At 34.2% G+C, this 12,303-nt stretch overlaps 1 protein-coding gene across 1 annotated transcript; it reads right to left on the reverse strand.

Moving 5' to 3' along the window:
- Positions 1 to 1,848: 1,848 nt before the first annotated feature.
- LOC133871295 (phospholipid hydroperoxide glutathione peroxidase 1, chloroplastic-like) lies at positions 1,849 to 7,517 on the reverse strand. Its single transcript, XM_062308706.1, has 6 exons — positions 7,133 to 7,517; positions 6,666 to 6,742; positions 6,445 to 6,506; positions 3,375 to 3,493; positions 3,126 to 3,293; positions 1,849 to 2,055 (listed from the first exon to the last, which is right to left on the reverse strand). The coding sequence occupies exons 1-6, from the start codon at positions 7,394 to 7,396 to the stop codon at positions 2,026 to 2,028; spliced, it is 720 nt and encodes a 239-aa protein (XP_062164690.1). The 5' UTR covers positions 7,397 to 7,517; the 3' UTR covers positions 1,849 to 2,025.
- Positions 7,518 to 12,303: the final 4,786 nt, after the last annotated feature.

Raw genomic sequence — 12,303 nt, forward strand, 5'->3', positions numbered from 1 at the left:
TACTAGACCTGTCTATATCGGAGCGGAGCCAGCATTTGAAATTTAGGAAGGTAAAATTTAAAAATAAAAAAAATTGAAGGGTGCAAAATTAAAAAAATAAAAAATTTAGGATTAAAATTTTATTTATTTATATTTTTTAGGGAAAATTTGTTTTTTTAGGGAAAACCTTGGTCCAAGCCCCAAAGTAGCTCCACTCTTGCCTACACTACATGTGTAATGATATGCACCGAATTTTTATCTCACGTTGTTAATGGGGCACGGTCAATTGGCCTTTCAAATTCTTTTTTTAATTGTCAATGCCTACATCAGTAAAATGACTAATGTTAAGAAGCAATACTTTTTTTAGATGAATTCTGAAAAAAAAAAAAAAAAAAAGAGAGAAAAAAGAAAAAGAAAAAGAAAAATAAAAAGTATATATTGTTTCGTAGCATCACTCTAGTAAAATAGATAAAAGTGTGATTGCTATCTTGAGAAATGCTATATATACAGTACCCCACACTTTTCCCTCACAACAATCTTACTCTTACTTTCTTTGGATTTTATTTTTTATTTTTTATTTTTTTAAAAAAATAAGGGCTATTGACGATATCAGGGTTAGATAGTGATGGAATAAAAGTATTGTTTCTATCGTTCTTCTTTTTATAAATCTTAGTTTTCTAGTTCTAAATTAGAGGGTCATTTGCAATGTCTTTTAGATTTTAGATTTCAACTACCAAACCATTTAAGTAGTTGCAATATTTATATTATACTTTGTCACGTGGGTTGGAGTATGTTTCAAGAGTTGGTTGATTGCCCATTAAAGCAATATGTGAGCTTAATTCAGAATGTTGTGAGATAGTTTAATCTATATATGTTGTGGGTGTTAGAACATTGAGGGGACTATTTCCTAATAGAAGAGGACCGAGAAGGACACACCTCTAATGTATAAATTATCGTGCCCTCTAAAAAAGATAAAAGGCATAAATACATTTAAGTCCAATGATTTATCAATTTTTTTTTTTTTAAAAAAAAGGTTTCACGAACTGATAGATATGATAGTTTGATACGTTAAACTACCATTTTGTAACAAATAAGCCACTATGTTAGTTTTGGCCGTTAGGTTGGATGGAAAAGTAGTCACCTTATTTCACTCCTGAAAAACCAAATTTATCCTTTAAAAAAAAATTGTTTAAAAAATATATTAACACAGGTAGAGGTAGCTCGTTTGCCAACCTTAGTGAACCATAGATTGTGGAGTGGTCAAACCACCCCCTCCTTCTCTCCTTCATTTACGGGATGGTTCGGCCACCTTTGAGTTACTTATCTTTTTCTTTTTCTTTTGGAAAAAAGAAAACCAAAAAAATAAAAATAAAAACTAATGACCAACCTTAACGTAGTTGCTTATTTGTCGCAAAGGATAATTTGATATATTTAAATATCACACATGTCAGTTTGTGAAGTTTTTTTGAAAGTTAGCTCAGGGGACTTAAATATATTTGTCCAAAAATTAAATATTGAATGAATGGATAGTAAATTGTAAGATTTTACAATTTGTACCCCTTCCAAGAAGATATTATCACTTTATAGAAAACGAAATTTCGGCACTTTCCCAAATTTTGTCACATTTCGTGTAGGAAAGTGGCAATGATAAACATGGGATAAACGAAATGCATCCAAAACACACATCTAATGTTCAACCTTGATGTCCTTTCTTTTGGTGTTTCCTATGTGTATTTGATATATGTTAGGAACTTGAATATATATCAAATCCGTAACAGGATAAATTTGAATAGGTTCTTAAAGAGAATCTAAACCTCCTTCCAATATATGTTTTGGGAATAGGATAGGATTTTAGAAGAGATGATGAAAGAAGTGGGAACTTTGCAGCTTTATAAGTAACTTTATAAGTATGAACCGCAAATAACTTGCATATATAGAAAGTACAACGATTTGAGTGACGAGTAATCCAGATATTTACATATACCCTTGCAGTCTTCTTCCCTCAGCATAGCTGATGATGCCATGCATGCCTTTGCAGCTCTATGTTCATGCCGCGACGACCCGTTGGATATCCTTCTGAAAAAATTTAAGCAATCAATCAGAGAAGCAGAAAGGAATTTCTTCCAACGCTCTTCACATGTAAGAGGAAGTTTTGGAAGAAATTCACTATCAAAAAGTAAACAATTGATGCCGTAGTTTCCAAGCCAACTAGTCTCAGAAACAGAAACAGAAACAGAAAATCCAATATGTAGAAAAGTATCATGACATAACACAAACTCCCCATCACCCAGCATACTCGATTTTGGTTCCTCCTTCGATGTCAAGAGGTTTCAAAAGTTCTGCTCAAAATTTCGATCTGATTTTGATTAAGGGTGCCGCGTTGATAAACTATGTTACTAAATTAACTGTCTTAAGTATCACTCAAAAAATCAAATGATGTGTAGTGAGTTCTCTTTTGAGAACCTTATCACATGTGCACTAACTCATAATGTTTTGTAGTAGCATTGGTCATAGTCTTGGTTGGTTGCCTACATCATAAACTTCTGAGTAGTGGGTACCTTTGGATTGAAGTTACTAATAGTTTCAAACTTAAATTAATTAAACAACTCAAACAGAAGCCAAAAAGGTTCATTCATTTGCTAAAAATCAACTTAGAAGAGTCGAATGTTATCTGTATATTTCAAATGGATTGCAGTCAACAACAAATTCAACCCCCTGACCATCAAATTAGGGATATGAAACCTTCTATATACTAGGAATAAATGTGGGAAACCATTAGATGCAATTGATGACATGTCTAAGTTTTTTAAACTAGTTCTCTCCCGGCAAAGCTTTAATAGAAAAAAGAGGTGTAGAACAGATTTCTGAAGTGCACTCATGTTGACTTCCAAATAGGATCTACTTTGAAAAAATTTCACTTTATATATTTCAAATGGAGTCCCTGTCCATAGGAATTATAAGTGTAAAACAACTTGATTTTCATTACAATTAGATGTCCTGAAATATTTGAAGTGGGGCAGACAGCTTCATTACCATTGCCAATAATATGTAAAAGTTGAAATAATTGATTTCAACCAGTACTTAATATCAAGGAACTTCCAAACTCTAGAATTGACTGCCAAAAAATACATTGAGGAAAAACATACCTCAATTTGAAAAGGTGATGTTGTTGGTGGGTATCTCTCAACAACTTTACCATTTTTGTCCACCAAGAACTTCTCAAAATTCCACTTGATAAGATCACCTAAAAATCCTCCAGCATTTGATTTCAGGAATTGGTAAACTGGAGCAGTACTTGGCCCATTGACATCAACCTGTTGTGCAAAACCCTTAGTACTAGACTACGGCTCTCTGACCATCTTGTTATGTGCAGAAGAAAAATGCATTCAACACACCTTATCAAAAATCGGATATTCTGCTTTAAACCTTGTACAAGCAAACTGCTTGATTTCTGCGTTCGATCCAGGTTCTTGCCCACCAAACTGATTGCAAGGGAAAGCTAGAATTTCAAATCCTGCAAGGAGAATACAGTTTTAAAGTATCACTCATGAGAAAACATTTTCTTCCTTAAGTTAGAAATTCTCCACGGGTGTGAAGGAGACATCAATAATAAATCTCTTTTCTTTTCTTTTTTTCTTTTCTTTTTTCTAGGACTTCTCAGATGCTTTAAAATGAAATTACTTATTTTATCCTAAATTTGAACAAAACAATAATTGATCAGATATGCATGAAAGACCATCAAACATTTGCAGGACCAACTAAACTTCCCACATCTATCATTTCTTCAGGACCACGTGTTGATAGTGTGTGAGATATATACTACGGTTTGCAAGGTACATGAACCAGACAAATGCAGTAGGGAACAGTGAGTGATGAGGGGTTGTTTTCAGATTTTCAGGACAACTTGATAGACAAATACAAACAAATTGACACACCCTAATCAGCCACAAACCTTACATAAATAAATTTATTTTTTGATAAGTAATTCAATCTTATTAGAAAGCACTGTCAGGTGCAACCCAATTACACATGGAGTATACAAGAGAGAACCCCAATTAGGGAGAAGAAGAAGAACACAAATTCAAAAATTCTAGAAAATTTGAAAATTAGAAAAGCGAGAACTGTTGAAAGCAACCATCCACCCATAAAGAGTTTTGAACAAAATAACTTTTAGTTCTATCATCGTTCTCTCAAAATTTTAAGCATCGCGTTCTCTCCAAATACACCAAATCAAGCAAAGCGGAACTATTCTCCAAACTTCTATATTACGATGGCTACCAAACTGGCCTCTCCAACTAGCCAACAACTCCACCACCCATTGGGGCATGACCCACTCGGTAGTGGAGTGAAAGATGATCGACGGATTTCCCGCTCTTCTTGCACATACAACACCAATCCATCACTATGACGTGCATCTTTCTTCTTCTTTTTTTTTTTTTTTTTTTTAATAAGTATGACATGCCTAAGTCAAAATCTTTCCTAACGCTACTATCCAAACAAATAATGTTACTCTTAGGGGGCCTTGTTTATCTAAATGCTCTTCCAAGAGAAATAAAAGCCATGCTGCATGAGAGCTAAACGCATAATAAAATGATTTGATCCCGAACACCCATCTGTTGGAAGGGATCCAAAAGAAGTACTAGGAGGATTCATAATCAGTGCTGTCCTGTTAACACTTAAAACATCAGTACTTCCTTTATCTCCTTTTCATTGCCATGAATATGAAGGAAAAAGAAGAAACTTTGTCACTTAAGGCTGTCTGTGGTTCCATACTCAAGAGTCCATTTTTCTGTCATTTGAATCACATAATATGGGAACAGCAGGGAAAACTGTTAAGGATACTACAGTAAACTCACACAACCATTCCACATCCGACTCCTACTCAGCAAAATCAGCCATTATTCCAGCCTCAATCTCACTGATTGACAGCAGACAACATCTGGAGAAGTTAGCCGTGATTCAAGGAAGCTTTCCTCAACAGGGACACATTCGGATCCTCTCACCATATCAGACCTACAGCTAGCATATCTCCCAATACTCATTAATTCTATTCCCCTTTGTACACACCAACGGCTATATTGCCTTCTACACTCTCCTAGGACGCTACTTACCATACTTAGCTTATGTAATTATAGCATGCCATATACACGGCACACTGTACATGTCTATGAACATTGTCGGAGCTCTTCAATATGCCACCCTCACCCGGATATTGCCTACTCTATCAACTAGCTTTGTCAACACACGCACACCCCAACCTCAGTTCACTGGACAGTTGCAAAGCAAGTTCTTCGTTACTTGAAAGGGACCGTAGACTCCGGACTTCACTACAGCAAAGGAGCCCTCACACTCACTAGGTTTTGCGACTTTGACTGGGCAAGAAATCCCGACGACACACGCTCCACCACCGGCTTTGGCATCTTCTTAGGTCCCAAACTGATCTCCTGGTCCGCCAAGAAACAGCATGTCGTCTCCAGATCAAGCACTGAAGCCGTGTATCGCGCCATGTCCCTCGCTACAGCCGACCTCTACTGGCTCTGCATGCTCTTCCGCGACTTGCAGATCTCACTGCCCTCTCCACCCACCATCTGGTGTGATAACTTTGGCACCTTGGCCTTGGCATCCAACCCCGTATCGCATGCACGCACCAAACACATTGAAGTCGAAGTTCACTTCATCCGGGAAAAGGTCACCAACCATGACATCCAACTTCGCTACCTCTCCATCCTTGATCAAGTGGCTGACATCTTCACCACGGGCCTCACTGCCGATCAGTTCTATTTCTTGCGTGACAAACTGCCGGTCGCTCCCCCCATCAGTTTGCGGGGGGTGTTAAGGATACTACAGTAAATTCACACAACCAAACCACATCTGACTCCTACTCAGCAAAATCAGCCATTATTCCAGCCTCAATCTCACTAATTGACAGCATACAACATCTAGAGAAGTCAGTCGTGATTCAAGGAAGCTTTCCTCAACAGGGACACAATCGGATCCTCTCACCATATCAGACCTACAGCTAGCATATCTCCCGATAATCATTAATTCTATTCCCCTTTGTACACACCAACGGCTATATTGCCTTCTACACTCTCCTAGGACAGAATACTACTTACCATACTTAGCTTATGTAATTATAGCATGCCATATACACGGCACACTGTACATGTCTATAAATACTATTTCAATACAATACCTAAGCATCAAGTGCTAAGGCATTTTACCCTAATTCTCTCTTTAGTTTACAAAAACTTGTTTGCAAATTCAAAATATGAGCAATGGTGCATCCAACTCTACTTCGACAAACAACACCAAAGCAGAAGCAAGACCTATGGACACATTTCTGAAAGGTCAAAAATAAACAGCCCGACACGTTAATCACAGTTCAATTGGGTGTAAGTGTCAATTTTCAAAATATCTTAAAACTAAAAATAACGGCACTATCCTCCATTTGCTGTAACATACCTTGAGTTTTGTACTTCTCATATATGTGAGACAGTTCTGAGTAATTTGAAGGTGTCAAACCACTGTGATTAAAAAAAAAAAATCACAGATATATCACAAACTGAAATGAGTATGATATAGAAACTGGGATTTTAAATGGTAGACAAAATAAAAAGGGGGATAAAAATTTGGCTGAAACGCAAGTATTCAAAGCTGCAAAATCGTCATTCAGGTGTGAATACCATTTTGAAGCGACATTGACAATCAAGAGAACCTTCCCCTTAAACTTGCTAAGAGAAACATCCTTCCCATCAATATCCTGCATCAACAAACCTCCATGAATAAGCACAATATAACTATATAGTTCCCATGAATTTCCTCTTAGTTGTTCAAGTTTTATTTCCTCTTAATTGTTCAAGTTAAGAGCACTGCCAAGATACACAAAAGAGTTACCACTTACCAGTTCTAAAAGGTTGCTTCTTTTCCTCTGTTACATCCAAAATGCTGGAAATTCACACACGCACACACATACATTTACATGACAAGAATACTCCCAAATGTTTATAACCAATCCACAACCCAATACCCACTAACCAGAACTCAAATTACTCACAGAAGAGTCACAATTCAAACAATAGCAAAAACTTTACAACTAAAAGGAAAGAAGGGGGACAAAATAAGGAGTAGTTCTTCCTCCAAAAAAGCTTACTTTGACAGTGAAATCATAGATAGTCTTCTCCGTTGCCGCTCTGGCGTTAACTCCAAAAGAACGAGATTTCAAGAGATACCCAGGAAAAGTTGATGATTGCAAAGAGAGCCCGTGTTGAAAAAGGGCTGATTTGGAGGACCCAAGTGAGGTTTTGATGGATGGGATCGAAAAAGCCATTGAAGGCCATAGAGAAGTAGAAGAACTTGGGTTAATTTTGGTTTGCATGAAACCATTTAAAGGGGCAGAGAAAGGCATTGCAGCCATTTTTGTTTGCCTTTGGAACTTCGGGGGCTTAAGAGTTGCACAGCGTACCCAAAGAAGCTTTCTAGTTCAATGTGAATCCTGCTCTCTCTCTCTCAATCTCTCTTCAGAGCCGAGGTACTTTAGTGGAAGTTATGGTTACACGTGTTCGTTTTGTCTGACACTATGCAGTGTGAATTAATACTATTTTTTTTTTATTCAGTGAATTAATATTATTTAATAAAAAAATGCTACAATTCATTCTAGTGCCATTCTTGTGACATTTTTATGCTGATATGATTTTTTTTTTAATAAAAACAGAAAAGAAAAATAAAATTATAATTTTTTTTATTAAAATTATGGTGTCTTATTAGCATAGAAGAACCCTAAAATTACACCACATTGAGCTTTAACATTTCTCCTATTTAATAGAGGACATACACACAATTAGGTGATATATTAGTGAAAATTAAATAAGCATTTGTATATAAAATAATAATAATAATAATAAGGTCTAATTTTCACGAGCAACACTATAGGCAAGACTTTTATCTTCTTTTATCCCAAAATATAATATGACTTTTAAAATTGCTAATCGATCAAAATCTCAATTTATACAATAATTAAAAAGCTTAAATTTTAAAATTTAAAATTTGTAATTCTAACCTTGTATAAATCCCATTCTCTACACTTGGACTTCTGAGAAGATGCTTTAGCACCAATTGGATTTATCATTGTCATAAGTTTGAATATATTCATACATTAAAAACTTTCTAGTTCCGTCGTTGAGTGTTGCCCGGTTAACATTAAAAACTTCACAAGTTCCTTTTATCTCATTTTGAATGCTATATGAATAGAAGAAAATTGAAAAAATTAAAAAAAAAAAAACTCTTTATAATACAATGGCGTCTTTGCTCCACATCCAATAGTCCATTTTTCCTCAACTTAAATAATTAAAAATATAACCAAACATCAGGAGAGGTAGGGTTCTGTGATAGCTAGTATGCTCATGAACCTCTGTGCCTTGTGTGAGTCTAAGGCTACGTTGCCGGCTTTCTCCGATCATCACTATGGGGGCGGAGTGGAACCAAAAATGTTGTTTCTTTTAAATTTGGGGACAGAGAAGCCCCCAAGATCTAAGGTGGGTCCGAATCTCTTATGAAGTGACATTTTTAGTTATTTTGATGAGACACGATTCTAAGTGGTGAACATTAAATTTGCATTGAGTGCAATTTAGGGACACACCATTGTAAGCCTCACCACAACCATCACATGAAGTGAGTTGGGACAAAAGTGAGAGGGTTCTAGATTAGAATTTTTTACAATTTCAAATTAATTTGAAATTCTCAAATAATGTGAATTCAAGTCTTTTTTTTACATCGAATGACTGAAAAATGCTACATATTAATTATATGACATGTTATCGAGGCAAAAAAAAAAAAATCAAATCAAATTATTTCAAAATACTTTTTCTTCACTTTTGAAGAGACACTTATTTTTTATTAAACCAAAATACAGCTTTTTGCTCAAAGTTTTTATATGACATAAAGTGTAAGAACCTGATAAAAATATATTACATTCTCATTGTTAACATATCACATTTTTAATATATAGCATTTTTCATGTCATTCAATGCATAATGATCTAAATTCACATAATTTGATAATCGCAATTTTTTTTTGAAATTATAGGAGATCATAATCCGAGGGTGCTAGTGATACCAGTCAGATGTACTTCCAAACTTAACTTATGGATATTTTAAAAAAAAAAAAAAAATTATATTGGAAAAAAACAAGAAAGTCGCATTTTACAAAACAATAAAACAAGTGATTTAAATATTTTTCTTCTTCACAAATTAAACAATAATCTTTTGAAATGTAGGTAAACTTGATGAAATGATCGTCATATTTATGGTTAGCAACAAGCATAAGAGTTATTCTAAACCCAATGCAAAATCGCAAGTAGTGCATACAAATACACCAGCTTTCTTGTCAAAAGTGCAATTGCAAACATGACGAACTTGTTTGGCAAACAATTCTCACTCCTTTTCTATATTTTTCATTTTTCCTTTTCTATATTTTTCATTTTTTTTAAAAAAAAATCAAATAAAAAACATTTTTTGTTTTTTTCACTCTTTTTATCAAATCAATAATTTTTTAATTATTATCTAAATAAAAAAATTTAATACAAAATAAAACTTTTTCATTTTTTTATAAAATAATTTTAAACTTTTTTATACTTTATATCAAATCAATCACCTTTTATAAAATAATTACAATCGTTTGTCCAACAAACTCGACATCTTTCATCAGAATTATCAACAAGGAAGAGAGAAGGTGACCTTCACGTTTTAGGGTTTTTAAAATGAGTAATGATTGAATACCACCCAAAGATACAATTTTTCACCACCTTGCCTATGTGGCAAGGTGGTCCCCTACCTTAATTTATTTTTAAAAAATAAAAATATTCAAAAAGTAGTGGGGACCATTTTGCCACATAGGCAAGGTGGTGAAAAGTTGTATATTTGAGTAGTATTTAATCATTACTCTTTTAAAATTAAACGGTATTAAATGTCAAAGTTGAAATGACACGTGTCACATCTATAGGAGAAGCCACTGCTGTCACGTCTACGTACAGGCATTACAGAACAATCTACAGAATTTGAGTGCCCGCTAGATGAGGGTGAGCTGGAACAGGTAAAGTTTGTCTTTTGTGTCTTTTTTTTTTTTTTTTTTTTTTTTTTGTGTCGGCATCTTGAATTAAGGATGTCTCTTGTCCCCACTCAGGAACGGATAAGGATCCCTTCCAATTCATAGGAATCCAATTAGTGTATTTTAAGGGATAAATTTAGGCCAAGTCTGCATAAATTCTTATAATTACCCAATAAAAATATTAATAATTGACTTAAGTAAGTACTTTCTTTCTTTTTTCTTTTTCTTTTTTGGTTCTATTTGGAATCGATTTATGAGTTTAAGAAAAATAAGCATTTTATTTTTAAGATGTTGGATTTGATTATTAGGAACAAATAAGATAAGATATCAATTCTTCTTATCAGAAGGGACAAAAGAAAAGAAAATGCAGTTTAGCCATTTGGAAGGTTTAAAGCCACATAATTAATAATAATAACAATAATAATATGTGCTTGCGCACTCGTTGGTTTGCTTGATTTATAATAATAAGAGAAAGGTTAAATGTTATAATTTTATCCGGCATTCATTTAACAATATTAACATGACACTTCAAACTAATTATTTGAATTTTTTTTTAACAAAAATTAATTATTAAAATTATTAGAATAATAACAACTGTGTCGCATTTATGCATTTCATATACTTTCTTTTAATCTGTATTTTTTTCTTTTTTTAATTAAATATGAGAAAAGGGTTATAAGAGACGATTCTTCCCACTCTTGATCTGAAATGAAGAACGAAGAGAGAGTGGAGAATCTTAAAACCGAAAAACAGATGGACTCTCCGATAACAAACTTAAAACAAAATAAAACAATGCAAAAATATATACAAAGAATAAGAAATAAGCCAAATAAGTGACCCGATGTACGGCCATTTGTATGCAAAGAGGTGGGCTCCTTTTAAAAGCAAAATTTAATGTTTTTGTTTGCTTGCTTGCTTTGATGGTACCAACGATTGTGAATGGATTAAATAGTTAAGTTCTGGATGGTTGTTTAGATTTATGGTATTATCTGTTAATGAAATAAAATTGATAGGAATTTCACCGGCCAATAGGTGATGTGGGAGTTCATTCATATATTATGGAGTCATAATCAGAGCTGCCCTGTTAACACTAATTAAACCCATCACAACTTCCTTAATCTCATTTTGATTGCTATGAATAGAAGAAAAATGAAAGAAACTTTTTATAATACAAGGGCTTCTTTGGCTCCATATCCAAGAGTCCATTTTTTTTTTTTTTTTTTTTAAACCACATGATATAGAAAAAATCCAGGGAATCAAGAGAATCTTCCTCTTAAACTTGCTAAGGGAAACACCCTTCTCATTAATGTCATGCAACAACAAACAATATATATTGGGAAGTTATTGACCTAATTCTATTTTACAAAACTTAGATAAGTAAAGGTATATCAAAACCTTTTAGGAGAGAGACAAAGTTCCATGATTGCTAGTAGGGGGGAAAATACAGGCGGATAATAACCGTCCGCATCTAACCGTTATCCGTTATCCAATATCCTCACATGCGAATGCGGATGCAGTTTTAAAGAATACGGTTTTAGAGAATATTGCGGTTTTTTCCCCATTGTAAGGCTTAATATTAAACGGCTACATCAGTTTTTAAAAGTATCATAGGTGGTACCTATCTGGAGGCTAAAAATTGAGATGGTCCTTATGTCCATGTCCCTTCCAATATTTTTACGCCATACCACATCAAGCAAATAACATGTGCATCATATACCTTATTAATATTATTTTAAAATCTAAAAAAAATTATAAAACATTTTTTAAAAAAGATGGTTAAATGCCTTTGAACCCCCCCCCTTTTTGCCCACCTCAGTTTCAATTCGTATCGTAGATAGTACTTGCTTAAGGATAAAAATGGAAATGGTCACTTCGTCCATCGTTTGTCCATAAAACTAATGGAAATCCATGTCCAACTAAAAAAAAAAAAATTTACAAGGCCACATGCCTCATTAAAAATTAAAAAACTCTTTAAAAATATTTTTTTTATATAGAAAAAAAAAAAAGGACAGCTCGAGCCACCCCCATGGCCAACCAGGGGTGATTCAACTACCCCCCTAAGGGACCAACACTCAAAACAAATTTTTAAGAGTTGGCCTTTTAGTGGTGGCCAAACCATCCTCAATAACCAAGGGGATGATTTGGTCACCCCCATATAACTAGTATGAGAGTGGTTCCGTTACCCTCGAAAGGTCAACCTTTAAAAATCGAGGTGGGCAA

The sequence above is a fragment of the Alnus glutinosa genome, chromosome 6 (genome assembly GCF_958979055.1).
Source record: "Alnus glutinosa chromosome 6, dhAlnGlut1.1, whole genome shotgun sequence".
Classification (NCBI taxonomy): Eukaryota; Viridiplantae; Streptophyta; class Magnoliopsida; order Fagales; family Betulaceae; genus Alnus; species Alnus glutinosa.